Here is a 25,375-nt window from a genome sequence, read left to right on the forward strand (position 1 = left end):
GAGTGGTGTGATGTTTTTCGGATGCAGAGGATCAGAAAAGAGTCCGTCAGAGGGACAGAACGTCAGATGATCCGGTTGGAACTGGACGGCGAAGATCCCGCTAGAAGGACGCTGAGGTCGGAGGAGGTCCTGAAGAAGATCGACGGACGGAGAGAAAGAGGAGATGAAGTCGTGGAAGGGAATGATTGTCCTTTGCTTTCTTCATCAAAATAAACTCCGGTAACGTTGACGGAGGGACTTTTGAGTTCCATCAGAAGCGATGATCCCGGAGCTCTGGGTGATGTCAGCGCCGTGTCACCCGGCAGCTCCCGTCACCTCCCGCCGCCTGATGCGGCTTGACGTCGTCGCTCCGGGGCGGCGAATTAACATCGTGACCAGAAGTACGAAGCGGGAAAACGTCCCGACGAGGCCGCGGGCGGCGCTTAAACCGTCCTGACATTTCTCTGAAGTTCGGATTGTATTGGAAAAAAAAAAAAAAAAAAAAAAAACTTCCGTCGAGAGGTGCGATTTTTCCGGGGTCGGCGACGACGACGCATCCGTGAGCGTCTCTCTGAAGGTCGTGACCTCCACGACCTCCGGCGGGTCGAGACTCAGGCTGACAGTCGCTGACGTCAAAGACGAACCTGCGAGGAGACGCCGCTTTTAGCGTAATTAAACCCTCGACTGCAAATCCCGTCCTTCTCCCGGGGGGGTCACGTCACCGCCGTGAGTTTTATTCCGCATGAATTAAACATATGGCGTCGTTCATCCGTTCATTCGCTTGTTATTTAGACGGGTTATCCGGGTGGCGGTGTTACGCTCTATCGATGTTAAATGTTTCATTGCCTGAGTCAGATATTCAGAAGAGGAAGAGGTCGCTATCCATCCCAAAGGAAGATTAAGAAATGTATTCATTCATTCATTCATCCGTTATTTAAAACACTTCTCTTCTGGGGTTCTACCTGGTTTGGTTACCAGAAATACTCAACTATTCATTCCCTCCTTCGCTTATCGTCTAGAGCAGTGGTGGGCCGTCGGGGCCTGCAAGGCCTTCTCTGCTGGCCTTAAAAAAAACTGTTTAGACCACTTATCTGGGTTGTGGTAATGAGCTCTATTGACATTAAATGTTTCATTCCGTGAGTCAGATATTTAGAAGAGGTTGAGGTTGCTATCCATCCCAAAGGAAGAATACGGAATTCATTCATTCATTCATTCATTCATTCATTCATTCATTCATTCATCCAGTATCTAAAACACTTATCCTGCACTCGGTGGTGTGGGGTCCGTTCTGGGGTTTAACCTGGACTGGTTGCCAGAAAAATTCAACACTTCATTCCCTCCTTCACTTATCGTCTAGAGCAGTGTTGGGCTGTCAGGGCCTGCAAGGCCTTCTCTGCTGGCCTTAAAAAAAATCTGAATTGTAGACTGATTTTAATTGCAATTGAATCTTAATTGTGTTTTGAATCTCGAATCTGATTAAATAATTCTTTTCATAGCTTTTCCCCTGACTGTGCTGCTTCCAGACTTGTATTTTCATTGAACAGAGAGTATTTAACCAATCAAATTTCATCTGTCAACCGTTACCAGGCAGGGTCAAAGTCAAAGAAATCTGCCCGGAGGCCAGCAGAATCCGATTCTCTGGTGCTCTGGCGAGAAATAAATGTCGATGAAACTGTTGCTTCAACCAATCAGATTTTGAGTTGTGACACCAAGGCCTTCTAGAAGGCTACGCTTACGTCGGTGTGTCCTATAGTTTGTGCAAAACTTTCCCGGGGGGGACACCAGAGTGGATCTAGAACTTAGTGAGCAAGTGTGCAGAGAAACACAGCAAAAGGTGAAGAAAAATAGGGAAATCTTAAAAAGACTGACAGTTTTATAGCCATATAATAGTTATAAAGGGGATGAACGGAGCGCTACTGAAGGCCTGGGTGTGACATGCACGGCTCGCCGCTGCTCAAGAGACACTCACCCTTTCATCCACTTGTCATATTAGATATTCAACCGTCACTCATCCGGGGATCAAATACAGAAATTCATCCATTCATCTTCTTATTCAATGTCATTTAGAGCTACATTCACCCTTTCATTCACTTCTTATATCAACATATATTTAATTCAGCCTCTCATTCACTTGTTATTGAGAGACATTCATCCGTTCGCCCTTTATTTTGCATATGATATGGACATATTCAACCATTCACCCTCTCATTCACACGTCACACGGAGACATGAAGCTATTTACTTTAAATCTACACATCAAATCGAAACAAATTCATTCACACGTGATTTGGAAATATTCACCCTCTTATCCAGTGAAGCTTTTTGGACTCAGGGAAGAAACCGGAAAACCAGGATTTTTGTCAGTTACATTTTTCTTCCTGCTGCCAAAATATCAACGCACCTGAAATAAAACTTCCCTGCCGGGATTTTTTTTTTTTTTTTTTTTTTTCTTTTTCTTGGTAATTTATTTAAAAATGATCGAAATTGTCCCGAACAAATCCCGGAAACTTTCAGAACCTTGACACATCATTTATTAAAGCTCTAAATTACTTTTTCCCCATAATTAAAATGCAATAACATGCCAAGGGCATATTTAATTATTTTTTACATACATGCACACGAAACTTCACACACACACACACACACACACACACACTACAGCCCCCACCCCACTTCTACATCAGCTCTAATGGACAGAAAGCTCCATCTTTCACTAGTTAAATATGAGAAATACTGCTTGCTGATGCAACCACATGTGTGTGTGTATATGTGTGTGTGTGTGTGTGTGTGTGTGTGTGTGTGTGTTCACATAAATCACCGCCGTCAAGTGAAAACCTTTTTATCTCCTCGGTTAGTGGGGGAAACTTATCCATTTTCCCCAAATAAATCAACCAAAACAAGGATTTGCATCACGGAGATGCAAGGATTTCATCTGACAAGAGACGAACATATGAGAGTGGTTCGGTAACGTGTGTGTGTGTTGAGGTGTGTGTGTGTCTGTGTGTGTGTGTGTGTGTGTGTTTATGTGTGTGTGTGCTGCATGTACGCATCACTAATCTTTATAAGTGGCTATAAATCCAGCTGGCTGTACTGCAGTGCTGGGCGGCAATGTTGCAGTGTGTGTGTGTGTGTGTGTGTGTGTGTGTGTGTGTGTGTGTGTGTGTGTGTGTGTGTGTGTGGGGGTGCTTGGGGTTCGCTGGCTACTGGAGAGCTGCTACCCACTCGCATAACGCCACACCACATGAATATGTATGAAGCAATTTCCTCCGCCGGCGATGGAGTCCCGGGGTTCCAGCAAACTCTGCGAGAACTTCCAGGCTCTTTGGAGGACCTGGAGCTCCGGGAGGATCTCCAGGGACCATCAGAGGAGGTTCATCTGGAACTCTCCTCCGGCCATGGATCCATTTCCAACGTCTGAACAATATCTGCTAATTTCTTCCTTTCCTCAAATAATTTCTATTTAGCATTTTTCGCTTACTTTTGGTTGTGAAGGTGTGGAGCATCTTCACAACTTCTTCTCCTTCCAGCAGTTCCCTTCAGGGATCACCACCCTCATCATCTCCCTCTTCTCCATCCATGGATCTCCAGACCTCCACTAACCTTCAACCGCATCTCCAGATGGATCTCCAGAACTTCCTCTCAACCCTTTCCATGTTTCTCCACTTCTTCTCCATTGCTCTTGTACTTCATCTCCTCCACCTTCCTTATCTCCACTCCCTGTAGCCTCACCCTTCCTCTTGGGTCATAAGTCATACCTGAACCTCTCTAGATGTTCCTCCACTCGCTCCCTTCTTGCGCTACAAATCACAGCATCATCTGCAAAACATCGTAGTTTCGAAATTCCCGTCTTATCTCTTAAAATACGGCAACCGTCGTTTCGCTGATTTGCGGCCAAATTTAACACTCGGAGTGTGTTTCCAAAAAGGGTGAACTTGGCGTGATGTTTTTTTTTTCCCGTAGCTGAACAGGGTGATGGCGCCTCGCCGGCGGCGGGTAGATTACGGCTAAATTGCGGGTCTTACATTAACAGGTCATGTCAGGCCTGGATTTGTTCCAGGGATGCAGCTAATGGGACATTATTTAATTACGGAGCGGGACACCGGCAACCCTCCGCCCACAGAAGCGCACAACCACCTCGCGCTCACAACACAAGCCTACATGAACACGAACGGGTGTTTTTTTTTGTCCTTTTTTGCCGGCGTTTCGAGGTCAGTTTAGGACTTCCTCTGAGAGGCTTCCGTCAGGGAACGGGACGTTCGCGCCGTTAGCGACGGAGCTGCCGCGCAAGGCAGCTAGCGAATTTGGGACCACCTCGGGGTTAGCGTCTTGCCGAACGACCGACAAACCTTCAAATTGGAAGGACGCCACTCCAGCTAATTTCTCGCTAATTTATTAGCCACAAAATATCTGGCTATGTTGTTAGCTAAATCCTTACTTACAGTTTTACTTGGTCGCCGGCTACATTCCTGGGTGACGTCTCGCTTGGTTTTAGGTAACGCAGTGCCCGAAAAGAGGCACCTGGGACTGGAGGCAGTGTTTGAAATGAACACAAAATCTTTTTTTCTTCCTTTTGAAATCGTTTCAGTGTTTTTCTTTCTTGTTTCTCCCCTCGCTGGCTTTTAATCACAGGCACGAGTTGGATGGAGTAGAATGGAAACGCCGCTCAAAGGCTGCTGGATGGGTGCCATGTGTTTCCGCGGGATCTATACATACAGTCGCACAAAGACACCATTTAAAATACTGTAAAGAAAAAAGACAAGACTCCATGGGTTTGTGTGAATGGGGTCCCTGCCGGGCCCGTGTGTCCTATTGAAGCTGCGATTCGGCTCCAAATCTCATCTAACATGAACTTCTCAACACAAAGGCTAAACATGTGGTCTTAGGTAGCCAACCGGATCTGTCGATTTCAATGTTAGCAACAAATAGCAAAGATCGAAACTCCAACGGACACTCGGAAAAACATCAAAAAACATCCAAAAGACCTACTCCGTTCATCTCACCGCACTTCCTGAAGACTCTTCAGGAAGTGGACCATTGGGACAACAGGGGAACTGTTGAACCTCAGAGTCCATGAAGTGCTAAACATGTAGTCTTAAGTAGCCAACTGGATCTGTCCATATGCAGTGTTAGCGATGCCGAAGAAAAGATCTAAACTCCAACGGACTCTCAGAAAAACATCAAAAAGACCTACTACTGTTCATCTTACTGTAGTTCTTGGAGACTCCTCAGGAAGTGGACCATTGGGTCACCGGTAGAACTGTGGAACCTCAGTTCCCATGAACTGCTAAACATGTAGTCTTAAGTATCCAACTGGATCCGTCCATATGCAATGTTAGCGACGCCGAAGCAAAGATCGAAACTCCAATGAACACTCGGGAAAACACTGAAAAACATCCAAAAGATCTGTTCCGTTCGTCTTTCTGTAGTTCCTGGAGACTCTTCAGGAGGTGGACCATTGGGACAACAGGGCAACTGTTGAACCTCGGTTCCCATGAAGTGCTAAACATTCAGTCTTAAGTAGCTAACTAGATCTGTCCATATGGAATGTTAGCGACGCCGAAGAAAAGATCAAAACTCCAACAAACACTCGGAAAAACATCCAAAAACATCCAAAAGACCTACTTCCATTCATCTTACTGTAGTTCTTGGAGACTCTTCAGGAAGTGGACCAATGGGACAACAGGGGAACTGTGGAACCTCAGCTCCCATGAAGTGCTAAACATGTAGTCTTTGGTAACCAACTGGATCTGTCCATATGCAATGTTAGCGACACAGGAGCAGAGATCGAAACTCCAATGGAAACTCTGAAAAACATCGAAAAACATCCAAAAGACCCACTTCCGTTCATCTTCCTGCAGTTCCTGGGGACTCTTCGGGAAGTGGACCGTTGGTACAACAGAGTAGCTGAGGAACCACAGTTCCCAGAACTGTTTTTGACGGAGGTCAAGAGTGATTCGTGGAACCCATCAGCCACGCCCATCTCCAGATACGTCTCGCAGACAGAGCAGCATCATTTTCGACAACTATTGCGGTTGCCAGTTTGCTCAAGAGGCTAAAACCGGAGTGCCGAAGTGGGGGTTCCAGCGCTCGGAGAGGAACGTTAACGGTTCAGCCAAAAAAAAAAAAAAAAAAGTTCGGGATTAGCAAACAGCGCTATGCAAAAACAAAAAAAGTTCCCCCGCAGGAGGGAGGTTAGTTGCTGGATCAGAGTTCAAGCTCTTAGAACTTTTCTAACTGGAGGCAGTTGTTGTTTGCGCGGACGCTGGGTGAACGGAGGGCTTTGGAAAAGCTTGTTTCTCAAGCGGGGAGGAAAAAAAAAAGATGCATTTACAAATGGAGTTGTAACATTTCAAACGCATTTGCAGCCCGAAGCCGTCCCTGTGTGTGTGCGAGTGTGTGTGTTCGGGTTATCAGGCAGTTCCGTATACAAACAGTTTACATACGGAGGCATGAAAACAGCGTGTTTAGAAAACCTTTTGATTTCAAACCCGCTTTTTAATCATCTCGGAAAAATTTCGCCCGAGAAAACAAACAAAAAATAATAACGACGGCGACTCCGGAAAGAACCTGTGAGGGGGGAAAAAAAAAAAAAAAAAAAAAATGAAGGCAACGGGGATAAAATAAGCCAAAAAAAAAAAAAAAAAACAATTAATTCGGAAGCTCCAGAAAGAACCTGTGAGGGGAGAAAAAAAAAAAAAAAAAATGAAGGCAACGGGGATAAAATAAGCCAAAAAAAAAAAAAAAAAAAAACAATTAATTCGAAAGCTTGCAAGAGTATTAATGAAGAGGATTTGAAAAGGTGAGGAAGATGTACTCTGGAGGCAGGTGGGGAATGCAACCCTGCAAACATGAATAATGCATGAATGTCAGCGGAGAGCGGCTGATGTTAAATATAGACAGCTGAGAGCGCCAGGGACGCAAATGAAACGCTAATGTTCGGAGACGTGCAAATTATCTCTCCGTGAATTGCTCACTCCCGTCCCCTTTTTTTTTTTTTTTTTTTTTTTTGCCCTTGTTTTCTGTTGTTTTTTTTTTTTTTTTGTGTGTGTGTGTGTGTGTGTGTCGGTGTTTCCGTCCTCGCGAGTCAGAGGAACCGCCATCACACCCGGAGAGTTAATTAAAATACACCGAAGCTTTTAAGCCTGTCATATGCCATATATACATTTAAAAAAAAAAAAAAAAAAAAAAAACATTACTCATTTTCTCATTAAAAAAAAAGACATTTATCACTGCAGAAAGAAGGGGATGTTTTAATTTAGAAATAAAGGCTCTGCCGTCGCTGGAGGCTCGGCTCTTTTTTTTTTTTTTTTTTTTTTTGGGACAGAAATTTAATTTTTTTTAGGGAGCCGAAGCCGTAAACACACACGGGATCAAATAAGGAGCTTTTTCTCCAATAAGGAAACAAGAAAATAAGATGAGGAAACACCCGGCACGTCACGTATCGGGTTCCGAGGAGGAACAACGGGCTGTTTCTGCAGGATTGGCTTCACGCTGGGAAAAACAAGTTCTTCCTCCGATCACTCCGTCGCAGACAACTGACATGTCCACATGGAAACTTCTGAATGAATGTTTGGATCCACCAAAATCCACCAGGTTCCACCATCATCTAATGGTTAGCAATAGCATCCATTGGTTTCCACAGTGGTGGGCCATCAGGGCCTGCAAGGCCTTCTCTGCTGGCCTAAAAAAATATCTGAATAGATGTCTGTCCATGAATATTTATTAAATAATTCCAACTAGTGTGTTCACTTCCTTTCATAGCTTTTCCCCTGGTTGTGCCGCTTCCAGACATTCATCTTCATATTAAAGCATTTAACCAATCGCATTTCAGCCATTATCTGTTGCTAGGCAGGGTCAAAGTAAAAAAAAAATCTGCCTGGGGGCGGGGGGTGCACAATCAGTTCTGCAAAACTTACACAAAAAAATAAGTGTTGATGACGCTGCTGCTACAACCAATCAGATTTTGAGTTGGCGAGCCTTCTTGCAGGCTACAGCAGCGTATTCACACTCTGATTGGATAGTCAGAGAGTTGACTAGCGTGTGAGCTGCGAACAGAAACATAGTTGTGTTCTCTGGTTAACTGGTTTCCACTATCATCTGCTAGTTACCAATATCACTCATTGGTTTCCGCTATCATCATGTGACCTCCTTTAGCTCATCCGCTAACATCATACACAGCAAAGAGAACCATGATATTAGCATGTTGGCACAACGGTCTCCACAAAACGCAACCATTCATCAATGTAAACTACTCTGCCGAGATCTCCAAGTAAACAGTCCACAAGTTTGTTTCCGTTAGCTTATCTTGGGGTTTAGCTAGCGTTACCCGATTACGTTTACGCTACCTGCCGTTCAATTTCAGCCCTCGCCTTCCGTTCGCCGCGGACCAGATGCTTATCATGAAGCAGGGAAAAAAAAATATAATAACGCGAAATTGGAAATTGTCGGTGTCAGACCTCATTCGGAAGTGAAAATAATTTTGACGGGAGTCAGACTTTCTTCGAGGATCTCCAGCCGCCATCCTTACGGGCGAATTCGGAAAAAATACGTGACTGGAAAGGAACTCGGCGCAGCTGCTGAAACAAACAGTGAAGATTGATGATGTCATTATTTAACTTTTCAGTGCTATTGCTTCAAGTCCATTTAAGCATTAAGGTTTTTAACTCCCATTTCCACGTCTGCAGCCAAACCTTGTCTCTTCATTTTCATTAATCCAACAGATTGTAAAGACCGTTATCAGATAAAGGTCTCCTTAACATTAAATCTGAACAAGCGGCCGTTTAAATGTAATGCAGGCAACGAATCAGTCTAATGACTGGAGTGTAAACACAGCGCGATTCTAAGTTAGCAGCTCAACGCTTATTTTGGGCCCCTTCCTCCGACGGATTCTTTTGTTTCTGCCAAGCGAGGAGGTCCCCACTTTGATTCCCACATGTGGGGTTTGCATGTGGGGTTCCTCCAGGGTTCTCCGGGTTCCTCCAGGTCCTCCCGCAGGCGATGAACATGCAGGAGGTTCAGTGGAGCCCCTAAAATGGTGCTCCTGTGTGAATGAGGGTGAATGTATGCATGTCTCTATTTGACATGGAAGTGAGTGAATCAGTGAGTGAATGAGCCGGTGATTGAGTCAGTGAGTGAATCAATGAGTCAGTAAATGAAGCAGTGGGTGAGTCGGTGAGGGAATCAATGAGTCAGTGAGTCAGTAAATGAGTCAATGAATGAGTGAGTGAGTGAATGACTGAACGAGTCAATTATTGAGTAACTGAGTGAGTCAGTGAATGAGTGAATCAATGAGTCAGTGAATGGGTGAGTGAGCGAATGACAAAGTGAGTGAGTCAGTGAATGAGCGAGTCTGTGACTGAGTCAGTGAGGGAATCGATGAGTCAGTGAGTGAGTGAATGAGTGAGTTAGTGAGTGAATGAGTCAATTATTGAGTCAGTGAGTGAGTCAGTGAATGAGTGAATCAGTGAGTGAGTGACTGAGTTAGTGAGCGAATGACTGTGTGAGTCAGTGAGTCAGTGAATGAGTGAGTGTATGAGCCGGAGATTGTGTCAGTGAGTGAATCAATAAGTCAGTGAGTCAGTAAATGAAGCAGTGAGTGACTGAGTGACTGAGTTAGTGAGTGAATGACTGAGTTAATGAGCAAATGACTGTGTGAGTGAGTCAGTGACTGAGTCAGTGTGGGAATCCATGAGTCTGTGAGTGAGTCAGTGACTGAGTCAGTGCGAGAATCTACAGTTAGTGAGTGAGTGACCGGTTCTGTGTATAAAGGACTTGTGAATGAGTGAAAGAATGAGGTCGAATGTATGCATGTCTCTATTTGACATATGAGTGAGTGAATCAGTGTATGACTGAGTCAGTGAATGAGTCAGTAAATGAGTCAGCGAATGAGTGGTTGTACGTCTCTATAGGACGTGTGAATGAATGAAAGAAAAGGTTGTGTTTCTTCATTAAACACATCAAGCAATGAATGATTGTATGTCTCGGTATGACGGGTCCAGGGTTGACTCCGCCTCTTGACCAATGACAGCAGGGATAGGCTCCGCCCCCCCCCCTCCCAAATATTCATAAAAAAACATAACAAAAAGGCAAACATCAATTATATATCACCTCCCGGCAGGGAACGTCAAAGATATGCTGGTCCGAGGCGAGCGAGGACGTCGGTCTCGTTAAATATACAGTAGATTTTCTCTCCTCAGATCTGACCGTCTCTTTGACGGGCGGGAAACGCCAGATTCACCTTCAGCTTTGCAAATGACTTCCCGTTCGCGGCGAGAGAGGAGGAAGACGAAAGAAGCAAATTAAAGTGTCGTGAGCGTCGGTTATCATCTCAGCGCCGCTCGTTCATTTTTCTTTAATCCACTGTTCCTGGCGGTGATTACACGCCGAGTCACTTTAATTCCGCCCGGCAATCAACCCCCGGGACCCCGGCGACACACACCACATCGGTAACGCCGACACACACCTACGGCCGAACCGCCGTATCACAATAGATCACAATTACGCGGCGCCATCTTTTACCTTCGCGCGAAAATGACTTTACGTCCGACCGACGGGCGCGCAAATTGAAAACGGCCGAACTGGGACGTCACATTACGGATCTTTTACGACATCTAAAGCCGGTCGGTCGTGACCGATGTATCTTCTCCGATACGCCGGGGGTCGTAAAGCGAGGAGGCGGGGCTTAACACGGACCCGCCGCCTGGAGACATTCGAAAGGCGTCTTCGGAGAGACGTTTTTTTCCCCATCACATTCACCCAAGAAATGATCCAAAGACGTGACGACGCCATGAAATAGCCGTTTTAGCTGTACGATTCTATATTTGGTAAACGGTCTAAATTCGTATTCGGTGTCATCGGGCATGCGAAGCCACGGTAGCCCCGTGACGACGCTAGTGACGCTAATGATGCTAATGACGCTAATGATGCTAATTTCCGATGCTAATAGACGCCCCTTCTTGCAGAGGAGCTCCATATCTGAGGTGACAATAAACACGACATCGGTAGGCAACCACCTTCTCCGACTCGCAAGAAAATAATAATAAAAAAGCCGATATTTAACTGAGCCGAAGCTGCATCGTTACTCCGCAGACTGTTTTTCTTTTTTTTTTTTTTTTTTTTTGTGTGAAAGGATTATTGAGAAATTGCCATCGTGAAGAAATAAATAAAAAATAAATCAAGCAATTAAGTTCACCGAGGAGTTAATTAGAAGTCATCAAGCCGCTCCTCGAAACTGGCAAGAGTAAACGAAAAAAGAATAATCTGCATTTCAGGAATGCATTTGTAGAATATCGGCAATAAACGACCCATAAATCAGCAAAAAAAGCAGCAAATAAGCAACAAATCAGTGAGAAATTACTTTTTGCAGGACATAAATCATTGCGGTATTACTTTAAGTTACTCTTAATTTGAAAGTGTCAGCACTGATGATTTATATCCAAAATTATTTTATCTATTATTTGGCTCACGGCTAAATACAATGCAGCTCTTATACAATCAACTCTTATATGTACCGTATTTTAGACGACATAATCAGATGTCGACAGGAGTGTCTCAGAAAATTAGAATATTGTGGTGAAGTTGAGCAGGAGAGTGTATTTTATTTGTGTTAGTTCCTTTTTTTTTTAATTTTAGTTCTAAGTTGGAAAATTATTGTGATCTTTAAATATTAAAATAAAATTATATTTATTATTTTTAGCTGCTCAAAACGAACATCTCACTCGCCGAAGCCGGTAAAGTCCCGATTTGCAGATGCTGTGCGCAGAAGTTCAGGAGCAGAAGTCCCATAAACCAGGGAAAATAAATATTTATGAAGATATTTTGCAAATATTTATTTATTATTGTTTACTGACACAGTGATTTTTTTCCCAATTTATTTTTAAAAATTCAGGTCAAGGCTACGCTACACACATTTGGAAAGCCCAAAGCTCAAAATGTTCAAAATGTGTTCATTCCATAAATAAAATTTAATTTTCTCTGTAGCACTTTGTAGATTTCATACACACTTGTTTATATAAAGATTAAAGCTAATGAAAAGAAATATATACAGTGGTACCTTTATTGTAGACGTCAAAAATTATTTGCTGCTTCCAGTGTTTTCTTTTCCATGGAAAATTAGAATATTGTGATAAAGTTCTTTACCTTCAGTAATGCAATTAAAAAAAAGAAAAATTACTTTTTCACGATATTCTAATATTTCAAGATAGGATTTTTGAGTTTTATTAAGATGTAAGCCATAATCAGCCATAATAAGATGATAAAAAAAGGCTTGCAATATTTCAGTTGATTTGTAATGAATCCAGAATGTATGAAATTTTTATTTTTGTAATTGCATTACAGAAGATAAAGAACTTTTTTCACAATATTCTAATTTTCTGAGTCCTTTAACGTTGTCTGACACTGCAACCCGTATTCAACCAAGGACCAACTTTACTATAACGTGGGAAACGTCCGACATCCAATCGGCTTTGTCGCTTTTTGAGCTCAGTTTACAACATCGAATTGGTCGGTAAGCAAACAAGAACTCACACATAAAGTGCACGGCTGATTTTTGAGAAAAAATAAAGAACGTAAGTGTGCCTTATAGTGCGAAAAACGGTTCGTAACAAGCCACCAGAAGAAGTACACTGTAAAGTGAAGAAGTACAAGTCCAGTTGCCAAGACAAGAAGATCGACAAGAAGATTGACCGAGAACCTCCACGGAGAAGACGACAAAATTGGTCGGTACGGTGTCAGATATGAGGTTTTTGTGTTTGGAGTCTCCACTTTCTGCAAAGGTTCCTCAGGTTCGTCCACAGTCTATAAAGCAAGCAGGAGGTTCACCGGAGACCCTACATGGTCCAGACGTGAAGATATAATGAACTATTCCAATGTCCAGTGAATGACTGGACTTGGTTCATCTGGACACCCTGGTATCCATTGGAAGCTCTATTTAGACTGAATTTTATATCAAAAATATCTAATGTATCGGCCGGCATCTCCATCAAACACTTTTCCAAACGGATGGATGTTGACTAATTGGCTAATTCAGCTGTGAGATATCTCGCCATGCCCCTCTCTCATTTTTCCCAGAAACCAGAAATTCTTTCTCCGCCGAGTAGTTTTCGCATATCAGGAATTTCCTATCGTGTACCTTGCGGACAACATTGAATAGAAATGAAAATAAAGTTAAAATGAATATCGCTTTTTTTCAAATGATCATGTTAGCTATTAGCATGTGTTAGCGCTATTGTTACTATTAGCAAGCACTGTGCCATTGTTGTCTTTATCAGATTTCTAATCGCTGTTTTTATCCTGCCCGAGTTAGAAGGCCGCCCACATCCAGCTGGAGCAGCGTTTCCTTGGCGCCGTCGCCGGGGGCGACGCTAGGTTCCCGCACCTCATCTTAAAGAGTGGCGGTCCAAACCTGCGATACAACTACGTTGGGATTTGCTACCATATAAGACCTGACTCCAAATTTTCATAGTATCACAATTTAGATGTTAATATCAGCAAGCTAATGAAGGAAAAGCCTCACTGGAGACCCTTCATGGTCCAGACGTGAAGATATAATGAACTATTCCAATGTCCAGTGAATGACTGGACTTGGTTCATCAGGACACCCTGGTATCCATTGGAAGCTCTATTTAGACTGGATTTTATATCAAAAATATCTAATGTATCGGCCGGCATCTCCATCAAACACTTTTCCAAACGGATGGATGTTGACCTTCACATCTCCTTGGTATTAAAAGCCGGACGCATCTGTTTAATGGATCATTTTTGACTTCATTATTCGCCGGCGCCTCGTAATGAAAAGGTTTTACGGCGTTGAGCTTTTAGCTTCAACGCGACCCTTGATTCAATTTAATTTCACTCCCGTTCGTCGCTTCCTTGTTTGTCGTCCCCGGGCTGAGAAAAACTAGAGCGAAGGGAAAACGTTCGTAAATCACCCGCGAGGTGACGTCGGAGGACGGGATGTTGTAAAATCCGAACGAGGACACATCATCGGACCGGCGCTAAAGTGTTATTGCCGGATAAGTAGCGACGTTGGCTCGCGGGAGTCCTGCAGAACCTTGCTAAAGCTGGAAAGCAAACGGGTCGGGGTTTGACTTTGGGCCGCGACGGGAGGAGCTAGCTAGCTTAGCAATGACAACACCCGTCTAAGTGTTCCCATTGGAACCGTCTTCCTCTCTTTTTGAGAAAGCTTATCGTTAGCGCGAGGCTAGCTAGTGGCTAATTCAGCGGTGAGATATCCCGCCATGCCCCTCTCTCATTTTTCCCAGAAACCAGAAATTCTCTCTCCGCCAAGTCGTTTTCACATATCAGGAATTTCCTGTCGTGTACCTAGCGGGCAACATCGAATAGCAATAAAAATAAAGTTTGAATGAATATAATTTTTTTTTTTTTTTAAACGATCATGTTAGCTATTAGCATGTGTTAGCGCTATTGTTATTATTAGCAAGCACTGTGCCATTGTTGTCTTTATCAGATTTCTAATTGCTGTTTTTATCCTGCCCGAGTTAGACGGCCGCCGACATCGAGCCGGAGCAGCGTTTCCTTGGCGCCGTCACCAGGGGCGACGCTAGGTTCCCGCACCTCATCTTAAAGAGTGGCGGTCCAAACCTGCAATACAACTGCGTTGGGATTTGCTACCATATAAATAAGACCTGACTCCAAATTTTCATAGTATCACAATTTAGATGTTAATATCAGCAAGCTAATGAAGGAAAAGCCTAATGGGACGCATTTAAGCGATGGAAGTCTTACCCATTTCCATTTTCGTAAACCCGTAATTGGAGCAGAAGACATCGAACGGCCGATGTATATATCTGAGGCTTTTATAATGTCAAATTCATAATTCAGTATCTTGCGCTACCCAGAACGAGGGAAGCCAAATAAAGTGAATGTCAAGTACACAGAAAAAGGAAAAAAGAGTCGCGAAAGAGCGGTAAAACAAATCCCGGCTGGATAAAAGGCAAAGCTCCGCAAGATAAATCTGATGGGTCTAAATGCTCACAAAGGGTTTTGCATGCGTACATGCAGAGTTTAAGGGAGGCTTACAAGCAGACGGGTCGCGGCGCGCTAAGTGATAATCCTCGCCTTAGCCGGGAGACAAGAGGAGCGACGAGGAGGTGGAACAACAATACACGCGAGAAAACAAAACAAAGAAAAGCAACCCGGTAGGGATGTTTTGATCAGACCCGGAGGGCGAAGGCGGAACCTTTCCGAATCCCGCCGACTTTTACTTTCTCTCGCTAGGGAGGAGGCTAAAACAAAAACAAAGATGACGTCTCGCCATGCGACGCCGCTCCTCCGCTAAGTATCTCAACATGTAGCCTTCGCTTCCTTCCTCGGCCTCTCCGACCGTCATTGCCGTTGAACTTGAAGACTGCGCTGACGCAAGCTAACCAAACCAATGGAATTGCTAAAAAACCCTGCGCTTTGTTAGCACAGTTAGCGCTTGAAGGTCCCTGGTTGGATTGTGACTGTGTGGAGTCTCCATGTGCCTGCAATGGTTTCCTCCGGGTTCCCCGGTTTCCTCCCACAGTCCAAAAACACACAGGAGGTTCACTCGGGTTGAAACTTTAAAATTCGAAACAACCAGCGCGTGTGAAAGTACCGTCATTTCTTGACTTTTGAGCAAACGTGAATATTAGCCGCTAGGCTAAAAATTACGAAATAATATATATATATATGTGTTCATATATGGGCCACACTTATAAGCTGCAGGTGTCCATGTTGTAACATGAGATACTGACACAGAAACTTTATTTTTAATTAAATATATACAATCACGAACACGTACCGGAATTGCTTTTTGCTAATGCTAAGATAGTTTGTGGCGCTGAGGTTGTAGTTCCTATACTTACCTTAATGTACGCAAAAATAGCCTCATTCCTGAAAAGGTTCTTGGAAATGTTTGGAAACATTTTTTTTTTGTTTGTTTTACTTTTAATTAAATACATACCTGTAACATCCACAAATAGGTACAGGAAATGATTTTTTTTTCTAAACAGTGGCTGTAACACGGTTAATGAAAAAGATAAATAATAAATAACACAAGCAAAGTTGATCTATTTTCTATCCCCGCTTTGTCCTACCCTAGCTGATCGCTATTTTCATCCTCCTCCCGCGCGCAAAAACCGTTAAAGTCGTCTTTTTCGGTTTCATAATTGAACGGCCTCAGAGTTTCTGGGTCATTTCTTCGGTCCGATCGGACGAGGCGAAAAGTTTTGGCGGCGTGAAGGTCGATGGCCCCAAACAATCCATAAATTAGCTGCATCGTTGTTTAAAAAAATGGCGGCTTACAGTCCTGGAAATTATGCTAGACATTTATTAGATCCTTGAGACTTTGGACCGACACATGACGAAAACGTTCATAGCTTCAGACGCAATAAAAAAAAAAATAATAATAATAACACTGTCCCCGTAAGAGGACAGCTTAAAATAACCGACATCAGACGCCAATGTCTGGTTTGCAAATAAATATGTAATTTCCGGACGATTAGCCGCGACTTTTTTCACGTAAACAACGACACGGCTAATATATGGACTTTTTCGGTTGGGGAACGCTAACAAGCTTCACGCCGCTAAACCGATGAAATGACCAGGAAATTCTGAGTCCGTTCAACTCCGACACCGAAGAAGACGACTTTGACGGTTTTAGCGCGCAGGAGGAAGCCCGAGATAGCGATCGGCTAGCCGGTGCGGCTAATATTGAGGTGCGCTCAATAGTCCGGAAATTACGGTACTCCTAAACGTCCGGGAGAAGTAAACATCTGACACGGCTTCGCCTGCGATGAAGGACGACCACCGGCGGCGATGTGTTTGGACGCCGCCGCAAAACAGTGACAGGTTTAAAGAGGTTTAAAGATGGCCGCTGTCACGGCGGGGCCACCGGGGGGAAAGCCTGCGAACAAAAAGCCTGCAAGTCACAACTGTTCGGATGCTAATCGCTCAATAGAAGCTAACAGGAAATGACACGGCGATCAAAGCGGCAGATCCTGAACCCTGACCTGGATGGGCTTCCCTTCTAATTTTTTTGTTTTCCAGGCACATAAATAGACTCCACTCGGCCAGCGCTTTCCAAACTTTCTTCACATTGGACTGCATTCACCAACTCCGGCTACCGTGAAGCAGAATCGGAATAATTTATTGATCCCGCAGGGGGAAATTGCTTTTTGTTGAAAGCTGCTACAAGGAGTCAAGTGGGAAAAAAATCTAAAAAAAAAAGTTTATATAAAAATAAAGAATAAAATAAGGAATAATAAAAAAGTAATAAAAAGGAGATGGAAAGAAAGAAAGAAAAATTTAAATGTATGTAAAAAAAGAATTATATAAAAATGTATGTAGCTTATGTGTATTTACAAGTAAAATGAATTTCCCTGTGAGGGATTAATAAAGGAGAAATTTGGAAATTATGTAAAATTATGTAAAATTATGTAAAATTATGTAAAATTGTGTACGAAGCATCTCGTCTTCCGGAATCGCACCACCAACCTTCGATTTTTTTTGTCGATGTCCCAAATAACGCGCAATCGCCGCGTCGTCATCGGCGTACAACGTTCATATTGCCGTCTTTACCGTCCCACGAATCCCGAAGTGATCTTAACCCGCTTGGAGATTTTTATGAATGAGCTCTGACGGAAAATACCGGAATTATTCTAAAATAATTCATCAAAAATCCAAAGTCAAGATTTATTTTCTGGCTGCAAAGACGGAGCCAATATAATTTCTAAACGTCTTTTGATACACCTGGAGGAGGCCGAAAACACGTTTTGGTGAAGGTCAGTGGGACGCGTTGCTGTTCGTAAAAGTGTGTGTGTGTGAGAGTGTGTGTGTGTTGGGGTACAGTATCCACACCGATAAACGCTCACTTCGACAGAACTTTTTTTTTTTTCCTTTTTTATCACTGAGCTGCCGCTTGAGTGGAGAGTTCAGCTACAGTGTGTGTGTGTGTCTGTGTGTGTGTGTGTGTGTGTGTGTGTGTGTGTGTTAGTGTGTGTGTACGCGGATGTGCACAGAAGCGGATGCTACTGTCCGACAACCAATTAGCAAAATTAAAATGTTGGGAGATAATTTATCGGCAGCCAGAGCGTGCATGTGTGTGTACGTATCCATGTGTGTGTACGTATCCGTGTATGTGTGTGTGTGTGTGTGTGTGTGAGGGTGCTCAGTACTGCCTGTATCCTGTGTATTTAAAACAGGATACAGTTCAAGAGGTGAAATGTCATTGCTTTATTGGTAGATTAAATGCCTCTCGCTCCCTCCGGCTGTTTGACAGTAAATGAATGGCGTCCTGCTTCTGGCCTGCAGCAGGGCGAGAGCAGCGAGCTGTCAGATGTTGTGTGTTTCCACCTCGCAAATAAAAGCGAACGGCGTGGAGCGGGTCGTCGTCCGCTGGAAGACGGGGAGCGGCGTTTCACGGAGGGGACGGCAGCAGCACGAAGGCGGATATATGAACGGATGAATGTGTTTGCGTCGCCCCTTCGAGGAGATGGGTGCCGTACGTACAGCGCAATAACAGGTGGTTATTCTCATTTTGGGAAAAAAAAAAAAAAAAAAGTTAAAAATCACACTTCATTCGTTCGTTCAAGTTGATCGCTGGGCTGAAAATGGAGACGTGCAACCGTTCACCCGCAATAAGGATTCAACCATTCACTCTTTCACTTACAAGCCATATAGAGACAAGCAACCATTCACCCTCTCATTCACGAGTTATAAGGGAACAAACAATCCTTCACCCGCCTATAAATTTGGATAAAAACAACCATTCACCCTTTTATTCACAAGTTATATAGAGAGATGTGACCATTCACCCGCTCATTCATTCACATTTGTGGAAACATGACAATTCACCCTTTCATTCACACATCATATAGCGACATGCTAACATTCACCCTCTCATTCACCCACCTTATGGAAACAAATAACAATTCACCCTCTCATTCACATGTCCTATTGAGAAACAACCATTCACCCTCTCATTCACATATCATATAGCGACACTAACATTCACCCTCTCATTCACATATCATATAGCAACATGCTAACATTCAACCTCTCATTCACCCGCCTTATGGAAACAAATAACAACTCACCCTCTCATTCACATGTCATAAAGGGACAAACAACCTTTCAGCCTCCTGAACATTTGAATATGTGCAACCATTCACCCTTTCATTCACAAGATATATAGCAACATGACCATTCACCCTCTCATTCTCATGTCTGATAAAGACAGAGAATCATTCAGCTTTTCATTTACGAGTCATATAAAGAAACAACCAGTCACCTTCTCATTGACTCCAAGGTGGAAACATGTGACAATTCACCCTTACATTCATGTCTAATAGTGACAAACAACCATTCACCCTGTCATTCACACATCATATGGCAACATGCTAACATTCACCCTCTCATTCACAACTAATACAGCGGCATGCTAAAGGTCATCCTCTCATTCACACATAATATAGATACATGCTAACATTCACCCTCTCATTCACACATCTTATCGTGACATGCTAACATTCACTCTCTCATTCACAATTAATATAACGGGGTGCTAACATTCATCCTCTCATTCACACATCATATAGCAACATGCTAACATTCACCCTCCCATTCACACATCGTATAGCGACATGCTAGCATTCAACCTCTCATTCACAGATCATATGGCGACATGCTAACATTTACCCTCTCATTGTTCCCATGTTCTCGGAGAACATGGACCCTCCACACAGAAAGACCTCCACCTCCTAGCTGTGCAGCTCAAGCGCTAACCGCAAGTAAAATAAGTCAAGTGCTTTCAAGAAATGTAACATCTATTCTTTTCTTTTTCCCTCCAGTTGCTTTAGAGGATCCTTTCATCCAGCGCAACAACCTGTGGAGGATTTTCTCTGGAAAAACATCATAAAAAAAAAAAAAAAAGAAGAGAGAATTCACCCCGAATGCTAGCAGGTCACTTGCTGTGACAGCGTTTAGTAAAATAGAGTGAAATTGGATTGGTCAGCACCAAAAAAAAAAAAAAAAATTTCAAAAATAAAAAGGGGGATGAGGTTTATGTGCCCCCTCCTCCCTTTCGGACAGGTTGGTCTCATGTTATCTCCAGAACATCTAATGCATCTGATCCTCTCCATCCTCCCTCTGCGAAGAAGAACCTCCAGGTCTTCATCTTCACCTCCTCCTCCTTTCCCTTCGTGTTCCTTCCATCACCCCGACACTTCCTCGGACCTTCTCGCAACCTCAAACTCTCCATCTCCATGTGCCCTTCCACATGGGTTCCACTCATCCACACACACACACACACACACATTTCTGTCTAAACATGCCACTTCCTGATTCGCCAAGACGAGGACTTTGACCAATTGCGTCACCCGGTTTTGGTCTCAGGTGGACCATGAAGCAGGCCGAACCAGAGGTATAATAATAATAAAAATATTAATAATATATTTTATTTGTGGCACCTTACTTAAGGACGCATATTTGCAAAATATAGATTTAAATGAAAATAAAAAAGTGGAAAAATTTGATAAAATAAATAGAAAATTCAATAAAAATGCAAGAAAAAAAAACCGAATGAAATTATTTAAAATAAAAATGACACCATAAAAAGAGACAGTGAGGTTGACGCAGGTCCGAAAATGTCAAGTCAAGATTCTGACTTTTTTTTGTGTGTGTGTGTGTGTGTGTGTGTTGGTGAGGTCTAAGTTCAATGAAAGCAGCAAATCAAGAACTTCACACCGGATCTAAAAATATATCTTCTCAAGTCAAAACTACACAACCTGCTCCAACATCATCACCATCATCACAGAAGAGGAGGAGGAAGAAGTCAAATCTGTAAACCTTTTTTTTTTTAACCCAAAATCAGCAGTTTGATCTTCAAAAAGTCCCTGATGGACACATTTCTGCATCTGATCATCAGGTCCTCAACCTGATCAATCAATCAATAACCAATCCATCATCACACGGAGGAAACCGCAGGTGAAATCCACCTGAGAGGCTGAAATTGCGGACGTGTCACACACACACACACACACACACACACACGTTTGTGCGTGTGTGTGAGGGAGTGGATGGGGGTTGCACCGGTGACCATCCCCGGTTTGTTCCGGGCTGCGGCTGCACCACCAACATCCGTGGTCCCGCATGTGCACGCACACGTACACGCGCACACACACACTGCGGGATGGAAGCGGGAGCCGTGCGTGTTCACTCACCGGCCGGCGGGCAGCAGAGGAGCAGCAGCAGCAGCAGCGGCGGCGGCGGCGGCGCTTCCGTCCTTCTCCTTCCCCGCCTCATCCTCAGCTCCTCCCGGACACCGGCCGTACATCCCCGCGCCGGCAGCTCCATGCTGGCCGGCTCCGGTACCGGAGAACCCCCGGTAAAGGGGGGTGGGAAGCGGGGGGGGGGGGGTCGGTCTGTCCGAGGGAAGGGTCTCTTCCACCGGATCTCACTTCAAGACTTGGGAAGGAAAAGCTGGAGTCCGGGAGGTGGAGGATGAAGAAGGGATGGATGGGTGGATGGATAGAGGGGGGGGTGAAACAACCGACCCCCCCTCAGAAAAAAAAAAAAAAAAAAAAAATAGAGAGATCCCCCCCCTTCCTGATTAAAAGGGAATTTAAAAAAAAAAAAAAAAAAAAAAAAGGAGAAATCCTTAATAATAAGTTCCGGCGGGTCCCCCACTCCTGCAGCGGCTCCTCTGTCAAACACGCACCGGCGGCGGGGCGGGGCGGGGCGGCGGCGGGGCGGGGGTTCGAGTCCTGCCTTCCCGGAGGTCTGCTCCGTCTGCCGGGGAGGACGGATGGAGAGAGCCGTGCAGGAGGAGGAGGAGGGCTGTCTCTCTCTCTCTCTCTCTCTCTCTCTCTCTTCCGCTCTCTCTCTCTCTCTCTTTCTGGGTGGAGAGACGTTGGCGGATGGTGGAGCCATTGATCTGAAAGGAGGCGGAGGTAAAGCCCGGAGCCGGAGCCGGAGCGCCGGGGCCCGCCGGGGGCCCCCGGGAGGGGCGGCGCGGCGGCGGGGAGGCATTCGCTAAACTCTCCTGCCCTCTCTGGTCACCCGGGGAACACGGTGTGTGTGTGTTGTGTGTGTGTTGTGTGTGTGTGAGTGTGTGTGTGTGTGTGTTGTGTGTGAGAGAGAGGAAAAGTTATGGAGGGAAAACTATTTAAGAGAACGTGATGTTTTATTATGTGTATTATATATGTAAACCTCAGTGTCGCTGTCATTGTAAAGGGCGTGTGTGTGTGTGTGTGTGTGTGTGTGTGTGTTGTGTGAGAGGAAAAGTTATAGAGGGAAAACTTTATTAAGAGAACGGGATGTTTTATTGTGTGTATTATATATGTAAATCTCAGTGTCGCTTTCATGGTTAAATAAAGGGCGTGTGTGTGTGTGGGGGGGGGGCGTAGTTATGAGGGGAAAACGTTTGTACGAGAAGGGGATGTTTGAGTATGTATGTCTGTGTGTGAGTGTATGTGAGTGTATGTGTGTGTGTGTGTGTGTGTGTCTGTATTTGAGTGTGTGAGGGGGCAGTTATGAAGGGAAAACTTTTGTATGAGATGGGGATGTTTGAGGATGTGTGTGTAAGTGTGTTTGTGTGTGTGTGTGTGTGTATGTCACACACACGGCTGCTGGTTGAAAAAGGTTGAACAGTTGAAAAAAGAGATTTTAAATAGATTAAGTGTTGTTTTACAGTTAATTAAAGGTTGTGTCTGTGTGTGTGTGTGTGTGTGAGGGGAAAAGTTAAGCGGGGAAAACTTTATTAAGATAACTTGATGTTTGATTATGTGTGTGTCTACTATATATGTAAATCTCAGGGTCACTTTCACAGTTAAATAAAAGTCCTTTGTGTGTGTGTGTGTGTGTGTGTGTGTGTGTGTGTGGTGATGCGGTCAGTGTGTTTATCCAACAAGTTTTAATTGACCAGTAAAACAACACTTAAACTATTTACATTTTTTCTACTGTTCAACCTCTAAAAGATGGATGACGAATTAATATTGAAAATGAGTATTAAAAAAGAATTGATGAAATTACACCCTTAAAATATTGTTGAGTTAAAAGAGAAAATCTTGTCACAAGAAGGAAAATTTGCCATTAGAATTTATTAGAAAAGTGATTAGTATCATGTACAAGAGGAGGTGTAATGTTTACAAGGCTTTTCTGGTTATTAAATCAATCTTTTTAATTTTGCGGGTTTTTTTGCTATCGTTTCTGTGGTTTTAATAGAAATAAGAAAAGGAAAAGATTGTTTTAACAATGTCACCAGAGGTTTTTTCATCAAAAAAAAAAACAAAAAAAATTTTTTTTAATCAAATTTTGAAGCAAAAAATACATTGCAAGTAACTTTTTCATTTTTTCCTTGCACATTTTTTTAAATTCAATTACATTTTTTATAAAACCCACTGTATAAACCCCCCGGATGCAAGTGAGAAAAAACACGCGTGATTATTTTTTTTTGGGGGGGGACGCGTAGAAACTCCCTGCGGTGGAAAGGAGAGGTGATGAATGGATGAAATTAAATTAAGAAGTGCAAAGATAAGAAAGGTCGGGGGCCTCGTAAACAAAACGCGAGGGATTCGTTCATAGCGTGGAAAAAAAGGAACACATTAAACAGACACGCTAGCGTGTATATGTGCGTGTGTGTGTGTGTGTGTGTGTGTGTGTGTGTGTGTGTGAGCGCCCTAAGTGTCTGCAACAAACCTGAAATACTGTGATAATGATGTGGGTGTCTGAGACGTGAACTTTACCATTTAATTTATTCGGTGCGATGCAACTGGATGAGTGTCACTGTGTTTATTTTGCAATTTGCATTGCTGTTAATCTGGCTATCACACACACACACACACACACACATGCATATACACACTCACAGAGGGATACAAAAGAATGTCTCCCTGATAGAAAAATTCAACGCATAATCATATCATCAACATGAAATTGCTTGTATTTATAAAAGAAGACAGAAATGTCCTTGGTTGGAAATATAAATATCAAGTAGATGTAATGATACAAGTACCTGGAGTCTGCAACATTTTATTTGAACAAAATAAAAAGTCTTTTCTTTTTTCAAAAATAGTGTAATTTGACCAATTTTCAAAAGAAAAAAAAAACATAATTTCATATTCTTTAAAATTAAAATTCTTTCAGAGCAGATGTTTATCTTGCCCCTCATCATGGAGCCCAAAGGTTTAACGCAGCTCGTGTTATTCATAGTTAATTTTATGAATTATCAATATTAATATTGTTCATTTTTATAATATTGTTATTATTGTTATTTTATTTCTATCCAATTTTGATTTCATTTGTTAATTTATTTGTATATTTATTTTGATATTATTTGATTTGATTCTATTCAATTCTATTTTTTATTATTTTCATTTTTTTTCTATTTAATTTGTCTATTTATCTATGTTTTTTTTCATTTTTTTATTTTTTTATTCATTTATTTATTTTTATTTAACCATAACTTAACCAGGAAAAAAAAAAAAAAAATCACCCTGGAGATTCCCATCCTCGTTTGCAGAGGATAGGCAGCAACAAGTAGACACAGTCTCAAAATGACACAGTTAATACACCAGCAAAGGGAATATGAAATGCGAAGCATATAACTTTATGAGCGAGCTCGAGAAACTCTCGAACCCACTCTGTCAGTCTTTCAAAGCAGAATGCACCATGGATAAAAACCCTTTTATGCAATTTAGCAGGAGTTTATGGAGGAACTGAAGGAAACAAACGATCTTCTGAATGGAGTCTGGATCAGCACTGCGCTCTACTATTAAGGTATGAATGCAGCTCGGCAGTAATCATAGTGTAGCCTTAGAAAAGAAAGCATACCGTTAGCCGCTTTCTGGTAGAAAAGTTGTGAGACCTCTGGTTCTGGTAGCGATGTATACCTTTAGTGCCAAACTCAAAAACAAGAAGAAGAATCTGCCAGAGGGTTGATGTTCTGCAGGGCAGGAGTAACTATCCGATGAGTTGAAATGTTTGTATCTTCTCCCTGCACTGCTGCTCCGTGTGAAGAACCCCGTTAGCCGTTAGCTAACGCGGGACTTACTTGGGTCAAAATGATGACAATTTATATTTTGGTCTATCTATCGCTTCAAAATGGTGTCACGCATGCCAGGACGGATTCTGAGCAGGAGTTGATCCACGGCGGTACATCACCGTGTCGTCGGCGTAAAGACGCATTCGCAACTCACACCTTTTGAACGGAATCATTGCTATAAATAAGGAATAAGAGGGCATCTGATGGGGAAACATATGGTGCCCCCTTGTGGACGGCAACAAATTCAAGATGGCAGACCATCATACTTAATGTGCAGAGTTACAATCCAGATGACAATTTCCGTTTTGGCCCAACTTGCCAACAGGCGTCCACGATAGCTTCAAAATGGTGCAAATTTAAGGCGCTAAAACC

General features: G+C 43.2%; 1 protein-coding gene across 1 annotated transcript in view; it reads right to left on the minus strand.

Moving 5' to 3' along the window:
* Positions 1-21,620, minus strand: part of LOC147220613 (netrin receptor DCC-like) — an 88,172-nt gene extending 66,552 nt beyond the window's left edge. Inside the window, exon 1 of the mRNA XM_086170103.1 lies at positions 21,183-21,620. Coding sequence (XP_086026229.1) covers positions 21,183-21,315 — 133 coding nt within the window. The 5' untranslated portion in view covers positions 21,316-21,620. The remainder of the gene's footprint in view (positions 1-21,182) is intronic.
* Positions 21,621-25,375: the final 3,755 nt, after the last annotated feature.

This window comes from Fistularia commersonii, chromosome 23, assembly GCF_037954325.1.
Source record: "Fistularia commersonii isolate RoL2024-O1a breed Wild chromosome 23, RoL_Fcom_v1.0, whole genome shotgun sequence".
NCBI lineage: Eukaryota > Metazoa > Chordata > Actinopteri > Syngnathiformes > Fistulariidae > Fistularia > Fistularia commersonii.